The 27,326-nt window shown below is 40.0% G+C and overlaps 1 protein-coding gene across 1 annotated transcript; it reads right to left on the bottom strand.

Annotated features, from left to right (window-relative positions):
* Positions 1–27,059, bottom strand: LOC127527992 (semaphorin-4G-like). Its single transcript, XM_051928527.1, has 3 exons — positions 26,951–27,059; positions 17,496–17,706; positions 1–218 (listed from the first exon to the last, which is right to left on the bottom strand). Exons 1-3 carry the CDS (start codon positions 27,035–27,037, stop codon positions 1–3), a joined length of 516 nt encoding a protein of 171 aa, XP_051784487.1. The 5' UTR covers positions 27,038–27,059.
* Positions 27,060–27,326: the final 267 nt, after the last annotated feature.

The raw sequence follows: 27,326 nt of genomic DNA, 5'->3' as shown, positions 1-27,326 counted from the left end.
TTAGATTCTGATAGTGTCTGAGAACTTTACATGGAAGGAGACAAATGTGACAAAGAGTAAGAAAAAATCTCTACAGCAGAACACATATACCTGATATATTTTTAATTGATGAAAGGGCTCATCATTCTTGAAATGCACAGTGTCACTGATGAGCTCTGTCTCTGTCTTGTTACTTTCCTTGAGGTTGCGGTGAACTACTTTATGAACCTCCCCTTGATCTATAGAGAAACAAAAAACAATAGTAATCAGGATTAAAAGGATGGTTTGCTCTGTTAGATTGTATTATACCTTTTTCAAGGATATTGTTTAAGGGGATATAGTAACAGTAACTTCATTATTAATCTACTCCTCTGCTTGTAGAAAGTCTAACTGATGAATTATACAACCATCACAAACCAACTTTTACATTGCTTATTATACATCTTCTTAAGGCTTTTTATATTTTCACTACATGTTTCAGTCACATAATATTTTAAAACTAATATACTCAATCTTAGTAGCAAGATGGCACTGGTGTGTTAGTTGGTTACCTTTCCGCTGTGTGCTCTAAGATTGTTTCCTTTTTCTGTGTGGATTATACCTGATTATAGTGTTTTTGCACAATACACTATTATCATCAAACCCTGATGCTATGATTGTCATTGCATTCGGTTTTTATTTACACTTTACACAGCATCCCAGATTTTTTGGAATCAGGGTCATACATACACGTTATATATATAATATACACATATTATGCATTATGAAATATATATTATGGCTGCTTATGGTGCATTTGTCAATATAACATTACATGTGACAATTTCAAGCAACGATGATGTACACTGAACAAAACAAAACTAAATACTAATAGTTACGCAATTTTACTTACTCAGGAAACTCTTCTGATCTGCTGTTTGTGTCAGTTTCAAAATCAGCCAAGTCTGTATTGCTGTCTTCAGAGATAACCTCCAAAAAACTTGCTGAAAGTGCTCTTCTGTGCTATACTGCTGTGTGTTAATGCTCCATGTGTCTTTAAGACACTCATGTAGTTCATTACACACAACCTCAGCTGTGTCTTATTATGTTCATATATGGGTATCTACGTATTGTAGGGAGACATCACAGTCACTGCCATCCAATGGTATATAAGGTTTGCAAATGTGTAACCTATTGAGTCCGAGCTAATGGAGAGCACACAAAAAATCGGAAGAATGATGTTACGCTGGTTCTGGTTTTTAGCCTGTAGCTCTCGTTTACTCTCATTTCATCACATTGGTTGAAATCTATTTGCCAGGACCTTTTGATTGACACATAACAATTGGGTATCCCATATACAGAATAATTGCTAGGTGTGGCGGGCGGCTGGGGGCAGTACCCAGCCGGGACGCCTGGAAGAACCGGAAGAGAGACTACACCTCCTCCGGACCACGAGAGGGCAGCCACCCTGGTTTGTATGGTGGCCACAGGAACAGAGCATGGAAGCTCAACCTTATAGGGGCCCGTGGTCACTGCCAGGAGGCGCCCAGATGCCTGAGAAGCCCTGGACATCAGCACTTCCGTCACACCCAGAGGTGCTGGCAGAAGGAAAACCAGGGACACCCAGAGTGCTTCCAGGTGCTCGTGTGGGAAGTGCCGCCGGAAGCTCATCAGGAGGCTCCTGGAGCACGTCCAGGTGGACTTAAAAGGGGCCACCTCCCTCCATTCGTCAGCTGGAGTCAGGTGGAAGAGGACAGAGGAGTGGAGGTATTGAAGGAAGGCGGGAGATTGAGAGGCCCGGACTGAGGGTGTGTGGTGCAGGGGCACCGCGTTGTGTGCGATACACTTGTATATATTGTAAATATGAATAAATGTGTTGTGGTGTTTGAACCATCGGTGTCTGCCTGTCTGTGTCGAGGCTGGTCTCCACAATGGCATCCCAGATGGGACTCTCTGCCTGTTACAAGGCAGAGGCCGATCATCAAAAATAATTTTGTGGACAGCCCGGCACAGCAGGAGAACCCACACACGCACTGCAGTAGCGGTATGCGCTCATCCCCAAGGGAGTGACTCACCCTGAAGACCACCGACGGTTCACGGATGCGCCATCTCCACATGATGCGGGAAGAACAGACCCGGCGTAGCAGGAGTGCAACAGACTCCCACGAGCGTGCCGCCGCTAAGGATGCCTGGGAGGGCATCGCAACTGGGAAGGACACGCAGAGGAAGTCCCCTCTGGCGGCAGTCGGCCCTGGGGTGCCGGACTTTGTTTGTCTGTTGCAGGCAGGGACTACCCGGATCCGCGTCAGTGGCCGACGCATGCCGATCCGTGGGGCTTCTGGGGAGGAGGAACTGCTGCAGGTCGGAAAGCCGCAGCAGCAGAAGAGCTGCAAGGAGATTCGCCACCACATCAGGACCCGGAAGGAGAAGATGGCGGAGGACCGCAAGTCCCTCCCCGAGGCTGGTGAGGGATTGGATGGTGTGTGTTGCGTGCCCGCCAATGGTTGGTCAGAGGCATGCCTAACAAATGTCCGTCCTGAGCCAGGGGAGGACCCGATTGAGCCCAGGAAGAGGCTCCGCAGCATGCAGCCAGCGCGTAGGACCAATCAAAGGGTAAGTCCACTGCCGGCTGACGTTCTGTGCTTGCTGGCGGCTCTGTGCAAGCTGGAGGATTGCCTTCAGCCCGCAGAGTCACTATTTCAGGTAATACACGGCCTCCGTGATGTATTGAAGAAGCTGGAGGGGAAGGCAGTCGCGTTTCTGAGGAATCTATGTGAGTGGACGAAGCGGCGTGACGCTGGATTCTTCCGCCGGAGTGACGCGGCGGTGCTGGTGGGTGGAACCGGCACCGTACAAAAAAGGGAGACCCCAGCGAAAAGAGCCGTGATGTTGCTGATCAGATTCAAGTAGTGGGGGCTCTGATAGTGGATGCAGCGGTGATGGCCGATTGCATGGTGAGGGCGGAGAGAGTGAGAGGGCAGTCAGGACACCAGCTGATGTGTGCCTGGGTCCAAGGGCCCTATGCCTCGAGCCAGTGACGGTCTCACGCCGCTCTGCAGGGACGCAGACAGCATAGGGTCTCTTCCTTTCCTACCCTCAGAGTCCAGAGCCATGATCATAACATTATATAACAGGCACCTTCCAAGCTACAGCAAGTTAACAGTTCTAAATCTGTTTTCATTTTTATCTGAACAGATACCAGCAGAAACATTTTCTTTTATCAGGGAGCAGCATAAACAGTCTATGTTCAGTAGCAACTCTTTGAGGGCTAATAATTTTTCCAAAAACTAAGTTTTCTGAAAAGCGCACAAAGCAATGGTTTCACACATACGTACAGTAAATCAACATAAAACGTCTGTTGCTGCCTGTTGTGCCTTCTGTTGGCGCCTGTTTGCAGTTTGCGGCAGCAGCAGCTACGTGGAGGGTGGCTCAACGGCCAGAAGGAATACATGGTGGGCTGGCTGCCTGGCTGTCTTTGTAAGACATGTGTGCGGGGGGCAATTGCAGTGAAACGCAATATGGTTTGTGCTTCCTTTTATCATAAGTGTCTGTACTCTCAGGCGAACATTGCCATAGGTGCTTTAGCTACACGAACGTGTTCAGCACCACGATCAGCTGGTGACTGATCAACTGATGCCAGTACCTCACTTTCCTTTTCAATCTATATCTCCAGATCACTTGCATCAAAATTCGAGTCCGACAAATCAGAGGCCGATTCAGCGATAATGCGAAAAAAGGATTATTTTGCTTTGAGCATTCACTTTGGTATCTGTTCACATGCCATTTTAGAAGCTGTTTGCTCTTCGCTACTCAAACACGCACAGGGAATCGAGGTCAAATCAACAAAACTAACTTTTCTTCCAGCAAAAGCGTCTTGAAAAGTGCTGTAACAAGAAGATTACTGATCTCTATCGATCGCTAGCGAGACTGAGGCTTTCAAAATAATAATAATACCAAAAACTGCATTAACACATGATAAAATAAGTGTCGGAGTTAATTAATGCATTAATGCAATAATAATGCATTAACTTGCCCAGCCCATAATATATACAGTATATATACTAGCTGAAATACCCAGCGTTGCCTGGGAGGAAAATAAAGTATTTTTTTTAATTGTTTGAGAAAAATATAATTAAAAAAAACACAACTTTAAAAATAAAAATAAATTAACAAATAATGAAGACTCACTAAAGTGCCTGTCTTGCGGTCTTGTATGTATGTTATCATCCAGTTGACGCTCGGAACTGGCCAACTCTATTTAAATTCAAAAGCAACAGGGGCACGGTGGTGCTCAAACATAAAGAATGATGGCAGTCACCTCCAGTTCGCCCTCTGGTGGTCGTTCCAAGTGTCAACTGGATGATAACATGCATACAAGAGCACAAGATCACCCCTCACCCTACCCAGAAGGGGGTGGGTTAGGGTTGATTTTACCCTGCAGTATTTTTAGTCAACCAATGAGAAACATGTGTACCAAGTTTCATGAAAATCACTCCAGCCATTGGGAAGTGATGCAGGAATGTACATACATACACACACGTACATTGACTTTTATATATATATAGATAGCTGTACCCTGTGGCTGCGCCCACATAGTAATGAAACAGGACAAACTTTAAAAACCAATAGACGTTGGCACTATATCTGATCATATTCAGCTCTGACGGGAGAGCATTCTCCATGTGGGGAGAAAAGCACACAGCCGTGGTACCTCTGGCAATCAGCAGCTACCCTGTAAAACACACAGAGCTCTGATCTCTCTTTCAAAAACGTCTAACGTTACTACTTAACAATCTGTAGATGATAATGTCTGTTGAACAAACAGGTATCACTAGCTAAGCGGAGGCAAGGTGCACTCCAACACGTGGTGAGACGTAGACCAACTTGAACAGAGGCTGGTGAGTGAATGAGGAAGGCCTCGCCTCCCCTCTTCTCGGCCCACAGCCACTCTCTTGGATTTGCATAAATAGACTGGTACCGCAAGCGAACTATACGTAACGCAATGAGAGAAGTCGCAAAATCAACCGAAAAGTTCAAACAAATTATAGAAAACAACCAAGTCTAAAACGGTTAAGTAATTCTCTTGTGAAAAGTGAACAGACATACAGACAGAATGCGCTTGGACCACAAAATTTTTAAAACCATTTCTTAGCAAGCACCTATGGGCCAAGAGTAACCTACATTCCAAATTTCAAGTCCAAAGTCCTCATGTTTCAGGAGATTTCGTGATGAGTCAGTCAGTGGTATTTGGCTTTTAAATATATAGATATACTGGTATATATATGTATATAAACAGGGATGGGCAAAAGTAGGTTTACAGTTGTTCATATGGAAAAAGACATGCAGGTTATGATTATTCCAATTGCTTTATTAACACAATAGATTTATTAACTTTGTTAACTCAAAAGTATGTCACAATGTCACAGTGCCCTTAGGTACAGTCTCGTAAGTGCTCAAATTGTTGGCCTTCATTATTTATACATTCTTGTAGTCTACTTGCTACACTCAAGCACACTTTAACACAGAGTTCTAATATTGTCATCAATGACATGCTTCTCTTATGTAGCCAGTAATTTCATCTGCATAGTTTGGAGTAGCTGTCTTGTTGAAAGAAGAAGTCTTCATTATCATGCTATCTCTGTAGTTGTGGTAAAACAGTGCCCCTCACCATGTTAAGATAGGTCATGTGTAAGAGTTGTATGGAAAAAAACAAGTCCAAGTACCCCTTTACACGAAAGACCTGCCCAAACTGTAACCCCGGCTGATTCAACTGTTCTTCTGTTATTACATGGTGATTTTCTGTGCAATAGCAGACACAGTTGTGGTGATTTACAGCACCTGAAAGTTTAAATTGAGTTTCATCAGATCATGTCATTTTATCAATGATGCCATTGCCTTGTGCTTCTTCGTTCCTAACCACTTCACACAAAATTAAATGGTGATCCGGATCATCCTCTAATAGACCATGAATCAATCTTAAACGACTCAAAGATCTACAGGAAATGCCCAGCTCAAATGAAGCTCTTTTTTTGATTTTCTGGGGCATTCTGTAAATACCAGAATCTCTAACAAGTCATTTTTCTGGTTGTTAACACCACTTTTTGGAGCATAATGGACCCAGTTTTATTGAATTTACCACATATTCTGTAAATTGTTTGTCTAATTGGTGGAGGTGTATGAAATTGTTCAGCCCATTTCTGCCGAACATTTTCGGTATTCTCTGTCTTCCAGTATTGTTTAATTATCCACTTTCGTCGGTCACTGGTTAAATTACCAGCCATCATCACCTAATAGAAAAATCATCAGTAAGGATATGAAATAATAACAACAAACAGAAGAAGAAGAATAAGAAGAAGAAATACTCACCTCACAGAACCAGGCTTGTCATCTCTTTTTATTTCTGTTTGCAAAAATGGAGATGCCCACAGCTACTGGATTATCAGAAGGCATACTCACTGCAGAAAAATGTGCAGCCCTTATTTATACAGTTCGCTCTAATAACTGATTTGCATTCAAGGCACCTTACCCACACAGAATAAGACTTCGCTGATTGGTTAAACCACAAAATTACATGCTGTACTCTTTCTCTCCTTTATTCTAATTGTTTAAAGTTCATTCCCCCTACAGGTTTCTCGAAACTTCACTGTTTCCTGCGTACATGGTGTCTAACACGTTTAACTGTTTAAGCTGAAAATACCTCAAGTGGGCACGTGCACATTTGACCCTACCTTGTCAGCTCCGTTCTCCTAACCCTGAGCCTAGCCCCAACCTGAGGGGCTAAAACCGACCCCCAGTGGCCGGGCTTTGCCCTGTCATCGGTGTGTAGTTCCTGCTAGATGAGAGTGCTGCCTTTCCTAGCAACAGGCCTGGTTTTGGAACCTCCCATCTGGGAGGTCCAACAACGACGGATGACGACGGCCTCGAGGAAACCCGGTCGGACATGCAACAGACTAGCCGCTGTCAATTGTAGGTGCATTCCGACAGGTTTACCTGGTTGATCCTGCCCGTAACATATGATTGTCTCAGAGATTAAGCCATGCATGTCTAAATGCTAATGGAAGAGATAGTGAAACTGCAAATGGCTCATTACATCATCCATGGTCCCTTTGATCGCTCCATGTTACTTGGATAACTGTGGTAATTCTAGAGCTAATACATGTAAACGAGCACTGGCAACCGCCCTGGGGAGGATGCGTACATTTATCAGACCAAAAACCCACCTGGGTCCCTGTGCCTGGCCAGCATTGATGACACTAGATAACCAGCGGCAGCGACTCATTCAAAATTCTACCCTATCAACTGTCGATGGTAGTCTCTGTGTCCACTATGGTGACCACGGGTAATGGGGAATCAGGGATCGATTCCAGAAAGGGAGCCTGAGAAATAGCTACCACATCCATCCACTTAGATGACAACTCGGACAAGGTGGATGGGCGTGACAGACAATTTGAAGGTCATGGTTGACAGGCAACGTTAAAACTCGGAATATGCCTCTTCCTCTAATTAGTGACAGGCATGAATGGATGAATGAGATTCCTACTGTCCGTACCTAATATCTAGCAAAACCACAGCCAAGGGAATGGGCTTGGCAGAATCAGCAGGGAAAGAAGACCCTTTTGAGCTCGACTCTAGTCTGGCACTGTGAAGAGACATGAGAGGCGTAGAATAAGTAAGAGGCTCCAGACTCACCCGGGGCGCCACCTGTGAAATTCCACTACTCTTACCATTTTTTCACTCACCCTGTGAGGCAGAAAGGGGAGCGTTCCCTTCTGGCGTCAAGCACCCAAGCTACCATCAGCCACAACCTGCTCCGGGTGGCAGGTGGGGTGTCCTAAGGCGAGTCAGGGAGGCCAAAAACCTCCCATAGAGCAGAACGGCAAAAGCTCTCTTGATCTTGATTTTCTGTATGAGTACAGACTGTGAAAGTAGGGCCTCAAGATCCTTCTGGCTTTTTGGGTTTCAAGCAGGAGGTATCAGAAAAGACACCACAGGGATAACTGGCTTGTGGTGGCCAAATGTTCATAGCGATGTCGCTTTTTGATCCTTCGATGTCGGCTCTTCCTATCATTGTGAAGCAGAATTCACCAAGTGTTGGATTGTTCACCCACTAATAGGGAACGTGAGCTGGGTTTAGACTGTCATGAGACAGGTTAGTTTTAACCTACTGATGATGGTGCTGATGCAATAGCAATCTTACTCAGTATAAGAGGAACTGCAGGTTCAGACATTTGGTGCATGTGCTTGGCTGAGGAGAACAATGGTGCAAAGTACCATCTGAGGGATTATGACTGAAAGCATATAAGTCAGAATCCCTCCTAAACGTGATGATACACTAGTACCGTGGAGCCCTGGTGGTCTAGAGATAGCCAGAGGCTGCTCTCTGCCACGGGAGGCAGACCAGCGCAGAGAGCTGTTCAAGATGGGGCCGGGGAGCAGCCCGGATGAGCAGCCACTCCCTCTTCCTCTTCTGCACTGCACGTTCATGGAGAACCCAGTGCTAAATCATTCGTAGATGACCTGATTCTAGATAATGGTGTCGTATTTAGCAGAGCAGCTCCCATGCTGCGATCTATTGAAATTTTGCCCTAAACCCAGTCTTTTGTCCCCTTCCCCTTCCTCACCTATGCCACCAATATGCCCAGAAGACGGCCTGGGGACTTTGTATACGTGACTGGCCTGGTGGGAACATGACCGGATGTCTGTTTGCCTCTGGCCCTGAAGACCCTGAACTCTGATTTAAAGGTGGTGGTAGGCCTTAATAGTCAAAAAGGCAGAGCTCAAAGTCTGAAGTCCAAAGCATTAACCACTACCCACTACACCACACCGCCAGCCAGTGAGTTGGAAGGTGCCTGACAAAAACACCTGAAATGATTTCAACGCTTTTGTAAGTAATTCTTCTGAATGCAAAATGTTGCATTGTTCAAATATTTTTCTTCTTTGTTTTATCGGACTGGCTCATGAAGAATGGGTTTGTTGAATCTGACCATGGCATATCCCCGTTTAAGCATTTATATACTCTTTGTGTGATGGTTTTTCTTTCTAATGAGTTTGCATGGAATTTGAATGATGTGTTTTTCTAACATCAAGGTTATTGTAGCTCAGCCAGTAAATAAATTAAAATAATAAATCAATTGAACAAAGAAGAAAAATGTTTTATTTTTTCAGTCAGTTCACGTAGTTGTAGTTGACGTAGTATGACATAGTAGCAGTTCTGGTGTTTTGGAATTGAGAAAGAAAAAAAACATTGTTAACTGTAATGATTATAAGTCAATACCTCATAATACCAAGGACTGTATTTTGTATTAATCATGCTACAGAGAGCTATATCATTTATTATTTCTATATGATTTGTTCTTCATTTAGGTAGAAAAAGAATTAAGCTTGTGCACAGAATAAGGGATTAACTTGCATTCTTTTATGAGAAAATGCTGACCTCTTGATACTAACAGAACACCCTGTGATATTATAAATCAGTCATGACAGTTTCTGAATTCTTGCTTAAAACTGTTTGAGCATATTTCTTAAAACTGTGAGTGCCCTGATAACCTCGTTATCCGAAAGAAGCAATGTATACATTCCAATTCAGGGAGTCGTATGCTATTATAATTTATGTATAACCTCAAAATGAACTGCAATGTATTTTTTTTGTTTAATACATGAAGAAGGTATATAGAGGGAGGCCCCACATTAGGCTGCAGATTGTCTGATCTGACCAGTCAGTGGCACTGAGCTGGGGGACTGCAGTCTCTTTGACTCGCCAAGAATAAAGAAATTGCTTTTTACTTTAAATTGGTGTTTGTCTCCCATTGTTTCCGACTTCAGTGTCCACAGCATCAATAGATTCGAGCCTTGGGGAAGAAAATCTCTTCTACCAATGCTTTTAAACTGAAATTGAACAGCCATCAGTGGTGAAAATTTGTCGTCCGAGCAAATGAAAAGCAGCACATTAGGATAGTGACTGGCTATCTGCACTCACACAATTAATTGACTAACTGCTGGTTGTTTACTTTCTGTAAATTTGTGTAGACAGAACCAAAATTAGTACAGCATGTCATAAATTCTAATCTTGTTATTACCTCACTGGCAAGTGATTGGACAAAAAAGGTGCTCTTCAAGGACTAGACAGCTATTATTCAAGAAACAAGGACAGCCCAAATTACTATTCAGTGAAACAGAATGACTTCCACAAAACAACAATAGGTGGCAGCTAAGAAATATAGCTAGTGTAAAATGACAAGCAAACACGACAGAGTTTAAACAACTTGTTTTTTTTTTTTCAGTAACAACTTGGAAATAGCAAAACACAAAACAGATGGGTCTTTTGTCCCTTAAAGAGCAGAAGGTATTTTTTTTTCTATTTATTTTTTAATATATTTTAAAGAAAACAGTAAACACACATTTTATTGACCAAATTTGCAAAAACAAATCTATAATGATATGTTTTCAGGGTACAATTGTGAAGTATTGACCACTGTGCTACCTTGCCAACCACAACCAAAAATTCATCATACATTTGTTGAATGAAGCAAAAGCACAACTAGAATCCAGAAGATCCTGGCACCAGCAAACACTGATTAACTATCTGTGACAGAAATTATTTTAACCGTAAGTAATTCTCCTCACTATCAATAAGTTTATTACTATCATTTTTATGCATCTCATATAAATTAAATCATCTCACTTGGAAATATTGTGCCAATTCAGAAAAATGTTGCAGGTTTAAAAAATATGAGACCCGGGGCCTCATGTATAAAACTTGCTTAAGCTATTTATTACGCAAAAGTTGAGATTTGTAAAACACAAACTTGCCATGGAAATTGGCTTATAGTTATAAAAACTTTTTTGGTGTTGGTCTTTCAGTAAATCCAAGTGTCAGAACAATGAAATGAACAGAACATCTCATTTAATTGCACATTTCAATGATGTATCAGTCACATTCTGATGACATCCATCCATTTTCTAAAGCTGGTTGTTCTAAACCTGCAGCAGATTAGGGATCGTGTGATTTCTGTGTGATGGTCTGTGTAATGTAGGCTCCAAATCATTAAACAACTCCAATAGGATGGCTCTAGGAATTCTAAATCAGTTTATAAGTCAGTCATCATCGAATGCTGTTAACAATATTTAAATGACAGAAAATGTTGTTTTTAAGTTTTTTTTTTTCTACATATATTTTAACTTCTCTCAAGCTAAATCAAAAACAATGAATTAACCTGTAATTGAAATTGTACTGAACATTTCTCTGTCTGTTTTAAGGATGTGGAAGTGAGAGTTGCTTTGGGCAGGACAGATTATAGTATTCACTAATCCATCCATCCTCTAAACCCACTCATTCAGGGGAGGTGACAGCTAGAGCTCCTTCAACCTATAGAAGCAAGGCAGGCAGGAACAACCACTGGACAGAGTGCCATTCTATTGAAAGTGAACACATACGCACAACACACACACTCATGCACATCAAGGAATGATTTAGCCAAGTGCCAGTTCACCAAACCCGCATGTCTTTGAACAGCAGGAGGAAACCGCAGCAAACACATGTGGATCTACAGACAAACTCCATGCAGGGAGCACCTGAGACATGTCTCCAGACTCCTTGCTACTAGGCAGCAGTGCAACCACATTATCACCTGCATGTAATTCATTGATTATTAACATATTTACTAGGGCTTGGAATCTATTAAAAAAATTAATTAATCACATAAATGTATGTAATTAAAAGTGATTAATCTAATCTAACATTAAAGCATGTAATTATAAACTTAACACATAAATCATGAAGTAAACACACACTGAATCACAAATTTAATGTAGAATCAACACAAAGGAATTGAAAAAAAATAATGGCATAGTTTAAATTTACAAAGAACTTAAACAAAACACTACTTGAGCAAGAACAACCTGAATTTGAATGCCTTCATAAAGTTGAACAGAAGACAAAAATAACTTGATGCCAATGTATTAATTATCAAATTGGCATAGCATATGAGACACAGATGTACCAAAGTAAAAATTGAATGATCTAAATGATTGAATAAACCGCTGAAGACTGCTGTTATTGAAAGAATAAACATCTCTTCAAAGGGCATACATTAGAACTTGTGTTAAAACATTGTAAATAATACCTACAGTTGTTCATCATCATTAATGACCTGCTAATTATACTCTACACAATTGTTTTTCAACTTGTGCACTGAGGAAATAATGGTGTAGCACCTGGGTCCTGACCTGAGAGAAACATGCTCCTCGGGTGGTCGAGACCTGTCTGAGGAAGATGGGACTACCTGGAGAAGTTGACATAAAAACAGCTCTGTGATCGCCATTTTGCAGACACGGCACTTAGAGAGCACTTTAGTAGATAGTTGATGTATCAGGGGTCCATCTGCCTTTGTGCATGTTCACCAGCGGCCACTGAGTATACGATTTGCCTCTGAACATAGGTCAATGGAGTTAGGCAGAGAGAGGACTATCTATATGAGCGGGCAAAGGGACGAAGCAGCTGGAAAATGCATCCAAAGTGATCACTAAGGGCCTCATGTATAACACTGTGGGTAGAATTCACACTAAAACATGGCATATGAACAAAAGTGTAAATATCTGTACATTCAAAAAAATCCAGATACATAAAACTAAGCGTACACCAAGTTCCACGCACTTCCCCTTTATAAATCCCAATGAATGTGAAATTTAATGCATGTGCATGCACCTGCAGCCCCAGCCTGACTCCTCCCAGAATTTTGCATATTTGAACATCAGATCAATATAAACAGCCCCTTCCTTTCAGTGTTTTGTTAAAAGACAATGGCAAAAGTACATGAAAAAAATGAACTGCAGGGAATGCAAAGTGGAGGCAAAGAAAAGCGTACTATTTGCTGGCTTAAGCAGTGGTATAAGCAACAAAAGAAAGTTGATGGAGTGATACAGCGTGGCAGAGACACTTTAAAGTTCAAGTTCAGAAAGTCACACAGTACCCAAATAAAAAAGAAGTTGTCAGATACCAATGTCGACATGAAAAGCGAGTCGCAGCCCACCATCTGTTTATTCTGCTTCAGACAATGTTACAAAACTGACCCCCATGCCAAGGTAATGCCATAGTGGATTGCTGTAATAGATTTGGCCAATGAATTAAGGAATATAAGGGCTGTACTATTTGATACTGACAACAAATGAAACGATTTGGTTAAAAAATTAATGCTGCATCTGATTACCTGTTTTTACATTCTGCTACTTACAATCAAACTAATTTTTAACGCTGTGCGATTTCGCTGATCATTTGGTGGGTCAGGATGAGGTTCATCATATGGCACCTCTTCAGGTACACAAGCCACAATTGTGTGCCACATTATGCAGCATGCTACATGTTTGCTCAATGAGAAACACTTTCTGTACACTAAAGTGCGACACATTAATAGAATGGTAATGGTTTCTATTTACAAAAGCAAATTCATTCTCTGAAGGTGCCCTTTATAGTGCAGCGTCGGCACCAAGCGCCATATTGGATTGATTCTGTGCTCTTTACATGGCTCTTTGAGGTGACTCACCATCCTTAGAAGGGATGTTTGGATTATGGGAAAAAGTACCTGTAACTGTGCGGAAGTGCCATTTTTACAGGCTCTCCTGCTATAAATGATGCAATGACAGCTCATTCTTTTGGTGATTCTTTCCTGGCTGATGTAATTTGTCTGGCACCACAACAGCAATGTGCGTGCCATTGGACTCTCAGATTACATTTGGAAAACCGGGCGTTGCTGTGAATTGCGCTTTTATGTTTGCCAGTTCAACCACAGTGTAAGAAAATCTTATATTTGTATGACAAGCAGATAATATCATCCTATTTAGTTGCCATGGCGAGACTCAGTGATGTTTGTGAAATACACAATCAGTCAAAAAGTTCATGTTGAAAAGCTCCTATAGCTAAATCCAGAGGGTGGAAAGAACTTGCAAAGGAGCAGGTAGGGCATAATTCCTCAAAGTCTGCCTTTTTAAAGTCTGTGCTAGATTGAAATCAACTTAGACACCAGTCGTCATTATTGTGTATTTGATAACGCCTGTGTCATGAATGCAAAAATTAAAAAGAAAAGTAAACAACATAGAAACAGTAGCACTGCATTGACACTGGGTGCCAGCAGTTTGCAAAACAGAGCAGAAAAGTGTGTATGTAAGGTGGGAGGCTGCCGTGAAAATGTCTGTGCCTTTATGCCAAGTTTAGTTTTTATACACCTCGAAGTGAGTGTGGAAACAGGCTTACACAACATTTCTATGCATACGCACTATTTATACATGAGGCCCCAAGTGCTGTGACTGTGAACTGCAATCTCCAAGCTGCTTTTTTTTGCTGCCCCTTGTCTTGTCCCTTAAGACAGTTTAGCATGTGTATAGATTTACTGCTTTTATGGTCGCTAGAATTGTTGTGTGCCTTGGGCTTTTTTGGGTTATGAAAAGTGTGCCACCACAGAAAAAATTCTCCAGCCTGATCAGTACAGTATTATTGTTTTGTAATGTTAAAAAAAGTGTCACAAATTTTCATTATTTTGGCTCTGTACACCACCACAATAGATTTGAAACTAAAACAATCATTATTGAAATGTAGACTTTCAGCTTTAAATTTAAGGGTTTTACCAAAAATATACCAAATATACCTCAATCTCATTTCCATGGGCTCAGATGTATTTGGACAAACTAACACAGGCTGAAATCCTTCACAGTCAATGACTGTCTGGCCATCTCCAAACGCACATGGTTTCCACAACTGTCACAGCAGTATTAAGTATGGAGAGAAGAGATAATATTGTGGGACTTCTCCACAAGTTCACTGTAATCTACAGAATACTGAGAGTGTTTAGCTCTAGATTGTCCTGACTACACCAAAGGGCCAGCTGCTCAACCTCCCATCTGTATGCAGAGTCATCAGCATTCCTAATAAGACGAATGATGGTTGTGCCATCCACATATTTGAGAAGTTTGACAGAGGGGTCCTTAGAGGTGCAGTCATTACTGTAGAGGAAGAAGTGCAGTGGGGACAACATACATCCCTGGGGATGCCCACGTTGATTCTATGATAGCTAGATGTGAGTTTCACCTACTGTATTTTAATGTGAACTCTTATGCTATAACAATACATTTCCAAAGTAAAAATAAAACATTTTCTGTAGCTATTTAACTGAAAAAGAAATACTCAAAAGTTTTACCTTACCTTAAATTACCTTATTATTTACATTACTTTTACCACTGAAAGGAAATTTGATGAAAAAAAAATGTTGCATAACAACACCAATTTCAGTCTACAGTATACTAGGGATGTTGTGGAATGCCAAATATGCCAGTTAGGTTTGTGTTTCTACTTTTGTTTGTCAGGATCCATGGATTAATGGCTTGTAGAATTCAAACACACCCCTCAGTTTAAGGGCATGTGTGCTTGAATTTTTGAAGTAAGAATGAGAAATAGTTCACTGAGGTCTGCAAAGGACTAATTGTAAAGTTGCTGTACTACAGATTGTATTAATTGCTCTTCCTGGATTGTGCATGTGAGGATTCATTGGTTGAATTGGATTACTTTTTAAAGGTTAGCACTGTAAAAGAGTGTCCCATTGGTAAGAGATGACCTGGGAAAAACATCACTAAGAAGAAACAAGTCAATGCAAAGCCCCTTAGAAAACTCCTGTGAAACAGACTAGTTATGGCAGGAAGAGAAGATTTGTCAATCTGGGAACAAAAGAAACCACTAGACGGGACATCACACAGCTGGATTCAAGGGTATTTGACTCCCTCTACCCTTTGTTCATAAGGAGTCCCTCCTGATACAATTTGGGAACACTTTGCCTCCTTGATTCAGAAAAGGCTATTTTTAAAATTTGGTCGCATTGCAAAAGACCTTCAATTCTCAAAGGAACAGAAGTCTTGGTTCTGTTCTTTCAAAAGTGTAACACATGAGCTGTTGCCTTAAAAATCTAGTTTTTTAAAAGGCTAGTGAAGTTTTTTGGGTAAAGGAGCATCAGTGTCTGTTAGAGAGAATTCTACCCTGGCATGTCTGTAACATATCCTAGCATATACCGGGCAGCCCTGATTATGAAATTGATTCCTTGGCAAGACGTTTAATGCTGCTTTGAAGCAGAATGCAGATTGAATCTGGAGTCGGGTGAAGGGTTTGGGGAACAGGCTTACTAGCAGGAAGAAAATGACAAGTTTGTAACAATTCCAAAGAGAAAATGGAGCTCTTAATATACATGTAATATGCAACAATAATGGTAAAAAAGTGTGTCATGGGTACTGTTTTATCACAATTATTTGAAGCACCCAGCACCATAAAGCATAATGGGGCAGATGAAATTAGTCGTCTAGTAGTCTAGTAATGGTAGAATTTTACCACTCTCTGGACCCCTCTTCCTCCTTGACTGTTGTTACCAGTCTGTAATAAAACGTTTTAACAGCCAGGCAAGTGGGCTACTTATCCACCTTGAGTCTATCATTGACAGGCTCCAAAGCAAAACACACAGGGCCCAACCTAAACAGAAGTACTGTTAAGGACTCAAGAGTCAATAGTTGTTAGAAAAATAAGCTATGTTATTCCTTTAGATCATAGGTGTCGAACTCCAGGCCTGGAGGGCCGCAGTGGCTACAGGTTTTCATTCTAACCCTTTTCCAAATCAGTGAGCAGTTTTCACTGCTAATTAACTCCTTTTCCCTTCATTTCAATAGGCCCTGTTTTTAAGGATTCAGTCCTCTGAATTGATTTGTTTCTTCATTAAATGGCAGCCAAACAGAAATGAGACGTGAAACGAGCCAACAGATGACCAGCTAAACTGGGATTTCAAACTCCAACCAATTTCACTCCAAACAGTCTCTTAATGAGAAGCGGATTCTTGCTGTTAATTAAGCCCGTTATTTAATACAATGGTTTGTTGCTGCTCTCATTCTGCCACAGCAGATATTTCCAAATTTGTTGATTTTTCTGTTTTTTCTAAGAACACCGTCAAAATGTTTTGGTGACCTGAGAGACCAACCTTACTGAGACCTTCACCTTTCTTTATTTTCAGATATTGTGTGATGGGCACAGGTGAGCTGGTCATATGGTGGCTTGTTTGTCTCATTATTGTTTGGCTACTAATTAAGGAAAAATAGACAACTAAGGGGCCTGAGTCAAGTTAATTAAAACTAAAGCAAAAGAAGTTAATTAGCAGTAAAAATGGCTCACTAATGAAGAAGATGGTCAGAATGAAAACATGCAGCCACTGCGGCCCTCGAGGACCAGGGTCCGACACCTGTGCTTTAGATCAATGGAAGAAAGAATGGAAAAAGAGAGAGATGTAAAGTAAGCAACAAGAACAGAATGAAGCATACTGAAATGACAAAAATTTAAGAAAACTTAAAGGATGCAAGTGTCATGTTCCGTGCCTCTATCAGCTTCTCTGACAGACAGTAAGTGAAACTTGTAAGATGGAGAAATGATGCAGAAAAAATGATGTATTCACCTCAACTCAAGAGAAAAGCAAGCAAATTTCAATCATGATTTAAAACTTCATCGACTTGGAAAAAGTTCTTACCCGTTGTGAGAAGCATGATGGAAAAAACATCTTGAGCTGCATGAATATGGCTAACAGCAATCTTGGTGTACTTGATGCCTCTCTTGACTATAATGGCTTCAGACACCACAGGCTCTTTCATAGCTGGGTATTTCATCTCAAACATGACGACATTGTATGGGAGGTCATTTGTGGATTTGTAGCCTTGTGCTCTGATTGCAGATGTGATACACTGAGGAATGAGAATAGAAATTACAGTGAAATGGTCACAATCTAAAGCAATCTAAAGTATATTTCAAAATATACAAATGAAAGGCAGTTGACCTCTGTCAGTCAAAACACTTATCTTGGAAGAAATTAAAAACCATAGAAAATAAGTTGTCGTCCACCCTAAAGCAAGAAAACTTTTGCATGTTCAGAACATAATGCAGATAATAGCATTAAACTGAATATCTCAGTAATATCTCAAAACATTCTGAGGTGCACCTCTGCATACTGATGTTGAATTCAGATGTGGTTGTGGACCATCCATTTGCCTGTACAATTCTTGTCTTTCTCCTTTGAACATACTGATCTACATGCTGTTTTTGTCAGGAGAGTTGCCTGACACTGGTATTCTATTATTTATTTATTTATTTATTTATTGGGGTTTTCAAATCATTATCAATAAACCTTTGGTAGTAAATTACTAGAATTAACTCTTTGAGGGCTGAATATATTTTTCCAAAAAACATAGTTTCTGAAAAGCAATGGTTTCACACAGAAATCAACGTAAAACGTCTGTTGCTGCATGCTGCGGCTGCCAGTTTGCCAAGAATGTTCAGCAGGCTTGCTGTTTTCGCGTGGCAGCAGCAACAGTGGTCACGGTTGCAGTGCATTGCAATCTGGTTTCTACCTCTTATAATTAAGTGGCAGTCCTCCTGGTGAACATTGCCATATGCATGTCAGCTACATGAACCTATTCAGCCCCACGATTAGCTGGGGACCAGTCAGCTGAAGCTGGAACCTCACATTCGTTTTCGATCACTCGTATCAAAATCGGAGTCCGACAAGTCATAGTCCAGTTCAGAGATAATAGGCAAAACTTAATGCACGGAGTATTTTGCTTTACCCATTCGCTTTGATCTCTCACCATTATTTCAGTGCCATTTTTGCTGTTGTTTGCGCCTTGCTACTCACATGAGCGCTGGAAATCTCATTTCCTTCTAGCAACAAGAGTCCAACTAAAACATAACGGTTGGTTTTATTACAGTTTACAGTAGGATTACCATCGTCAACTCCTCCTTTTGACAAAAGTCGACATCAGCCCTGAAAGAGTTAACAAATCTAGTGCCAACTGTCATTTCATATTCAAACTCACTAAGGTCACTTGTTTTACCGATTTCAACACCTCAAATTAACACTAACTAATGCTAGAATGACCAGCCTGCCTTATTTATACCACTACTATCATATGACATAAGACTTATTGGAATATAGAATTTGTGTGAAAGTGATGGATATACAGTACCATATAAAAACACAACTGGGTGTTTAAGAGAAGGGCCATTTCCATATAACAGTAAAAACAGGTTGATTATTTTTTCACTAAGGAAAGTACTTGTTTGAAGCATAGGTAAACCCCGAAGTATTGGCAGTAAAATACATTATCCGTTCACTCAATTTCTTTACAAATTTTCTCCACTGCGTGATTGGTAAGGAGCTAGATTGTAGGCAGAAACCAATTAGACACAAGTCTATCAGTAAGCATATTTACCACCCATTATATTTGTGTATTTTCCAAACCATTGTTTCCCATTATAGTGACATTATGAGCCAGAATCCTGCCTAACAGCAGTAGGGATGTCATAATACAGGTGCCAAGTCTGTGCATAAAATGGGAGGACACCAGAATATTCTGAGGGGAAAATGATATGTCACCTACTTACAGAGTATGACTGAAAAAATCTAAGCACAGGTCTCTGCAGCACTGAGAAATTACACCTCAATTATATCACTCATTACATAATAAACCAAAAGATAAGGCAATGTGCCTTTCCTACACTTTCTTTGCACAATAGGCCTTCTCCACTAAAAGAACACTGGAAAGCCAGCTATTGACCCTTCACCACCCAAGCATTTCAGAAGGAACCTCAATTGCATGGCAAACCTAACATAACATCCTACTGATGCATTGAGCAGTTTCTGTTTTGCCTGGTGTCACACACGTGCGCATGGGAGGCAGCTAAAGGGCTTGAGTGAAGGCAGTTCTGAGGCATGCCAGGATGTGGCAGAGTGCACTGACTCTTTTATTCCCTTACCTGTAGACCAGTCCCGGGAGATTTCACCTGGCTCTCTTAACGTCACTTCCGGGACTGAGCCAATGGAAGAAGACCTTACCGGCTCCGGCCCCTGTGATGTCACCTCCGGGCTCGAACCAATGGCTGAAGAACATGAGCCAGATCCCTATGACCTCACTTCCTGTCTTCCCCTTTAAAAGCCTACACCTTTTCCCTATTTGTCAGTCTTGTTCTGGACTCAGTTGTATGCACATCAGTGGTCTTTATTGATAAAAAAACGACTTTGCAGCCAGGATACCAAATTATACGGGTGGCTGCCCCAAACATTTATCTGTGTATGTCTCATTTTTGTGATACTGGTTTATGAGCTTCAATTAGCCAGCAGTGTTAATCAAAGAATTTCCAAGACCAAGAAGCATGTCTACAAGGAAAATCATCTTAAACTAGCAAATAGAAGCTGACATCTTGGCTACTCTGATGTTAATAGTAAGACTGCTGAGAGCAGGTATTGACCTGTACCTTGAAAAGGACTCGATTAGCAGAAGCTATAGTGTTTCATTTAAAAATTAGATTTATTGTTTGTGTTCTGAAATCAAGTTTCGACTTTTGAAGTTGGAAGCACTCAATCCTTAGAAGCATTGGAGGAGGACACTCTGAAATCTCCCTCTTTGAGCACATTACGAATCATCCCTTTTCAAGCTCTACCTCTATGCCAATGAACAAAATTAATATTGGGGAAGAAGTCTTCCTTCCTGAAGGCAATTTTATTGCCTTCACCATTCAGAAAATGTCTCATCATCATGTCCTTAAGACAGATTTCCTAATACCATAAGACAAAGATTTCCTAATAATTTCCAAAAAAAGCAGCAAACTACAGTGGCCCCGAAGAGAAAAACATAAAGATGAAAACAAATAAAAATGAAAATGGATCAAAAATGAAAACACAACCAAAATGTGAAAGTGCAAACAAAATCATGAAAACACAAACAAAAAATGAATAATGTAATCAAAAATAAACACCAATAAAAATTATAAAAATGCAAAATAAAAACAAAATACAAAAATTGAACAAAAAGGAAAAATCAAAGAAAAAAGTGAAAATGCCGTTCAGGACAGATATTTTTTTTTGTCTGAGAGCAGCGTTGGTGCTGCACATTTCATTCCTTTCCCTCAACGGAATGATTCAAAGCAGATATGCTGATCTGCTGCACCCAGGCTTACGACAATGTCTGCCAGTGAAAGAGGAACAGCTCCACCATGAAAAGGTCAAGCTGCCACTGCGGTCTGTATGTGTCCCCTTAATAACACATACAGTGCTGTGCATAGCTTGCCCATGTCAACCTAGTAGAGTCTTGCTCTTCTGAAGGACTGCTTAGATTGATGCCCTCACTGGAAATCTATATGAATATGGTAGGATTGTCCATTTTATAGGCTCCACCGCAGACGGCAGTAAAAATGCCCATTTGAGTGAGGGATTATCACTTCATTTTGTTGGTGACACATTGCTAATGTCACCCCCAGGCTTTTGTTACTTTTCAGCAGCAAAAAGTTACTGTTGTTCAGGAGTTTGTCATGTAGCATCTAACAGAGTATCACACAAGCAAGCCATTTTCCATAGAAATGTGTAATTGGTTTCAAGTCACCACCGGGTATCACAGAGCCCCACACCCCAAACACAATTACTCCAATTACAGTTCCGAGTTCAAATAACCATTTGTATTTAATAAAATATCCCCAACCAGGTTTCTTTTTCCACAATACAATCGCTTTTCTTCTGACTTTTTCCATCCTTCACCCTGCCAGGAGAGCTTTGTCCACCTCCTCTTTCACCTGACTGCGTGGAGTGTTCCTTTTGAACCTAACCAGGGAGTACTTGTGATACCCAATCATTATCTCCAGAAACACTTCCGGGTCAGGCAGAGCCACCCCAAAAGAGAGGACTCACCTTCTAATAGTTCCACCTGGCAGCTCTACAGAACCACAACTGCTATGCTACCCTGAAGGTATCCTAATGTGAACTCGTTATAAGGAGGCAGCCTCCCAGTGTCCTTCACTCACTCTGGCCTTCTAAACTGGAAAGGGAACATTGACTATCCTGGCCAAGGTGCCCCCTGATTGTCAAACCATTATACTGGCATCCTGTGTAAGGATTTCACATCTATATCTGCTGGGGCACCAGTTTGGCTGCATCTTGAATTCTGTTCACCAAGACCATCCCCTATTTCAGACTCCAGTCCAGGTAAGGGAGACAGGGTCTACTTCCATTGGAGAGCCTACTCATCCACAATGTGCTCCAAATTGACAGGGTGACTTCAATGTACATGGACGGGAATCAGAGAACATTTAATTTACATACCGCTACTCGTGGCTTTGCTGTTTATATTCAGTTTCTCACATGATTTTTTTACGTATGATTAACAAAATTAAATAGTCACACTCCACAAATGGCAGAGAGAGAGAGAGAGAGAGGTTAGGAGCACGCGCTGATACAGTGCATTGCTGCACCCACCACATGACAAACCAACTCAGGATCCCAGATTAGGTGCAGCCATGCAATGGGTGACACCTCAGCACCAAACTAGTTCAGATGGAATGGAACCAATGTGAGGTGTTTTATGGTGACTGGAGTGACAAATGGCAGTGATACAAATTAAATTTGGTTGGCAGAAAATTAAATGCCACTTTCTCATAGTTCCACAGTTCTGTGTTCGTATCCAGCAGGCTCTGTCTGTGTGCACAGATTTTCCTCCAGTGCTCTGGGTACATCGGGGTGTATATTGTTACTTAATACCTTGCTCAGTATGAGTGAATGTGAGTTTGTTTGAACTCTTTGATAGACTGGTGGCCATAGGCTCCCTTCAACCTCAAACTGTATAAGCGGACTTGAAAATGGATGAATGTTATGAGGTACTGGCTAAAGCACAGGACTTTAAATTACAAGGATGTCAGCTCCATTTCTACAATTGCTTCACTGTATGAACATCAGTAAGTCACTAAATGTGTTTGAGGTCTGGGGTCACATCTTGGATTAAGGTTTACCCAGGTAAAATCAGGCACAATTCCTGCATGTTTTAGAATCAATACCTGGGCTTTACCAACTTAGAGTTTCTAATGAATACAAGCTGTATGCACTTAGCAGAAAAAAAAACTGAATATTAGAAAGAAAAACAGAACATAGACAAGAGTTAAATATGCAAGCTCCACAGAAATAATTAGACTGGCCGAGTTTCAAACTCCACTTGGAGATGTTACACTGTGCTTCACAATGCAGTAGATAAATCAGTCCAGGTTTGGCACGATGTTGCCTAAATAAATTTAAACAAGTTTACTCGCCAAATATTGTACTCTTATCATCAGTCATTTCCAAACTACACTACCTGCTATCTTTTCAAATGCAATTATGATATTAGAAATAATTTTATTACTCACCTTTAATTATGAGGACTATGAACCTTTTTATATAAAAAGATCCATCAATCTATTATTCAACCCGCAATATTCTAACTATAGGGTCACTGGGGTCTGCTGCAGACAATCCCAGCCAACACAGGGCACAAGGCAGGAAACAAACCCCGGGCAGGGCGCCAGCCCACCACAGTATATAAAAAGATGACTGATTATAAGTAAAAGCAAATAATATTATTTCATAAGAATAATCACTTTATGAAATGCTAAATAATAATGTGTCTAAATTGTTTATCATAAAGCTAGACAAAGTATTCATGTTGCTATAATTTAGTGTCTATCTTGAGTCTATAATGATATACTACATACGACTCACAATTCTCACAATGTTGTAATTGTCCATGTGGAGGGTGAGGAAGAAAAAACATTAACTATAATGATTATAAGTATTTAACTCACAAATACCAAGGACTGTATTTTGTATTAATCATGCTGCAGAAAGCTATATGATTTATTACTTCTATATGATTTGTTTTTCATATATGTAGAAAAAGAATTAAGCTTGTGCACAGTTTAAGGGACTAACTTGCATTCTTTTATGTGAAAATGGTGACCTCTTGATACTAACAGAACACCGTGATATTATAAATCAATGTGATAGTTTCTGAATTCTTGCTTAAAACTATAAGAAACATGTCCCTTATGGATTAATAAATAAGGATTTATTAATCTAACCAGACAAAATCTAATGAAGATATTAAAGCTATAAGAATGTAATCTCTTTGTAACTAATGTACCAAACTATAAGAAGCTGCTTTAAACTGGTCTTGTGTGTATACTGAGAAGGGCATATTCCTTAGGAATGCAAGTGCCTGGTGGCTCTTTGTTTTGGTATACTCCTGCATAAATAAATAATAAATCAGGATAAATAATAATCAACATAAATAATAAATCAGGATGTAACCGTAACTTACAGCAATCTATGTATAACCTCAAAATGAACTGTTAATATTTTTTCTCTTTGGCAAATGAATAAGCTAGATAATATAAAGAGAGGAATTTTTTCTTCTAAGAGCAGACATTCTGTTCTGACCAGCCAGTGGCACTGAGCTGGGGGGGGGGGGGGGGGGTCAGGGGGGGCTCTAGTCTCTTCTGAGGCATGGGGGGGCTGCAGTCTCTTTAACTCACCAAGAATAAAGAAATTGCTTTTTATTTTAAATTGGTGTTTGTTTCCCGTTGATTTCGATTTCAGCATCCATAAGGGTAATGCCAGTTTTGACATAATTTAGCAGAAAATATGAATGATCTCTAGACTGCCAGGCAGGACACACTCATGAATGCACCCACACTGATTTACAGCTGATAATAAATCTAACGTGCAGGTGTTTGGGATTTGGAGAAATATCTTTAATACCGTCTTTGCTCTACATTTTAAGATTATGAAGTAAATGATACAAACAAAACAAGACATCACATAATTTTGAGAGTGTGGGAATGTATGATAGGCAATTTATTAGCTCATATATTTTCATCTCATCTGCAATCTTTTTCTCCATGTACAGAAACAGAGAGACTATTTATCTGTGAGTAGATTCCAATACTAAACTCCAGTGCCCTGGCTGTGTGCCTGCTGTGTACCTGAAAGAATGTTGGCTTGCCTCAGACTGACAGAATTAGGAAAACTGACGACAGAATTTTCTACCTCTCATCCAAAATGAGTGGTCTGAAGAAGAAGACAAATAAAGAATAAGGCAGATAAGGGAATGTAGAACTGCATCAAATGTAGTTGAGAAGGAACATAATAGTTTTAACCATGCAATAACCTTATACTTCCAAAACATATTTAAAACCACTCAAAAACTCATATTTTGATGAGTTTCACATTTTGCAAATTGTGAAATCATATGCAAAAATGATTTTAAATGCAATTTTGTGAAATGGTTAAGGAAATGATATTCTGCTTTTGCACTTATCACTTACCAGTTACCAAATCAGGCAATCTAAGAATATGTTTATCACACATTCACAATCACTCAAATTGAACAAATTTTTGAATGGCAGCACACGGCACCAGTATGCCCGGCAAAAAACATGGAACTGTGAAGCAGTGTGACAGCAACCCATTAAACCATGCTGCCCTATTTTAATTTCTATTACTGTCATTTTTATGTGACATAAAAGATCAATGCATCATCTTGTTTCTCACAAGCGAAAAATTAGATGAGTAACTGAATATAAACAGCAAAAGCAAGAGTGGCTACATGTTAGGTAAATTTAGTCTGATCACCGCACATCTCTAAATTGAAGTTGCCCTGTTAGTTTAGGAGTGATCACCTCTTTCTACCCAAATGGCTTGCTTGTGTGAACTTTGTTTCTAATGCTGTGTGCAGCAGTTTAGTATGCCTGCTTTAAAGTGTAATTGAGATGGATGGGATTAGAACATGCAGAACCACCAATGCCTCTAGACTTACCTTTTTTGAATACACAATGACAGGTCTGAAAATCAAAAGTACAACTTATGAGAAGGATTTAGCAGGAGTAGTGAACTCTACACTATCAACTTCCAGACAAGTGTTCAGAAGCCATTAAGAAGGCTAAAAGAATCTTAGGTTATTCACGTAGCACGATAAGTACAGTACAAGTCAAGGAGGATATGCTCAAACTTTATAATGCATGAGTACTGTGTGTAGTTTTGGTCAATGGGCTACAAAAACAACCTAGCAGTGCTGTAAAATGTCCAGTGAAAAGCAACTAGGCCGATTCCAGGGCTCCAAGGGATGAATTATGAAGAAACATTAAAAGAGTTGAGCCAGATTAAGAGGTGACATGAATGAAATGTTTAAAATTATAAAGGGAATTACTACAGTGGACTGAGACTGTTATTTTAAAATGAATTCATCAAGAACACGGGTACCCCATTGGAAACCTGTTAAGGATAAATTTCACACAAAGATTAGGAAATTTTTCTTTTCACAGAGAACCATAGACACTTGGAAGAAGCTACCAAGTAATGTGGTAGACAGTAAGAATTTAGGGAATTTCAAAATTAGACTTGATGTTTTTTAAGAGGAATTAATTGTGCTTTGTTGGGCTGAATGGCCTGTTCTTGTCTAGACTTTTCTACTTACATGTCTTGCACTGAACAAGGAGTGCTACTGCTTAAAGTTGAAGCTGTGGCATTGAAAAGTGAGAAAACATGTTGTTAGAGACTCTTCAAATTCAATTTGGGTGTTATCATAGAAAGGCTGAGTCGAGAGATCACACCAAACGTCCATGCAAATATAAAAAAAAGTGTGTGCACTTGAAACCAGAGCAACAATAATGTCAGTTAAGACCATCAGACAGCTCTTTAAAGACATGGTTTTATTTATATCATGTTTAATTAGAATTCTAAGAAGCTAATAAAGTGCCAGCTACAGACATTAAAATTTCAAAATAGAAACATTAAGTAAAAAAAAGTAAAATCAAGAAATTCCAGAAAAACATCCATATGAGCTATGAACAAGGTCTTTTGAGTTAAATTTTTCTATCTTAAGTGTTAGTGTTATGTCTATATTACAGATTATTATCCTTCAATAATCCTCACGTTTATCAATAAATTCTACTACTCTGCTTTTTAAAAAAGTGTAATTCAGTTACTTTGAAAGAAGTCTGATGACTCCTACCTAAAGAGCATGGAGAGGAAAACAAAGTGTATCCTTACCAAAATGTCTACAATTAATCAATTAACTCCATGCAGCAACAATTTCTTTTCCACAAACCAGTCAATTTAAAACTCAGGTTCTAACTTACTGATCCAGGCCGTGGACTTGGTGTTGGTTCGGTTGCTAACTTGTAATCACCATTAAAGACCTGTTTAATATCTAGAATATTGTACATGCAAACAGCAGATATGTTCTCTTCTTTCCTGTATTGAAGATATAAAATAATCACAAAATCAATATTAGTCACACGTAGGGTTGAAGAAAGTAATCACAGTACTGGTGTAAGTAAAAAAAAAAAAACATTTTAAATGAAAAAATCCTAAATCACATACTAGTGGGAAAATGATGTCTAAAACTTAACTGATGTCTAAAAAGTCTAAAACTAAACTAAAAATTAAACTTTGAAAGATGATTGATTTGATTTGAATGTATTACAGATTGACATTATCCTTTATGTTATGGCT

The sequence above is a fragment of the Erpetoichthys calabaricus genome, chromosome 5 (assembly GCF_900747795.2).
Source record: "Erpetoichthys calabaricus chromosome 5, fErpCal1.3, whole genome shotgun sequence".
Lineage (NCBI taxonomy): Eukaryota > Metazoa > Chordata > Cladistia > Polypteriformes > Polypteridae > Erpetoichthys > Erpetoichthys calabaricus.
This window is presented reverse-complemented; position numbering and strand designations above follow the sequence as displayed.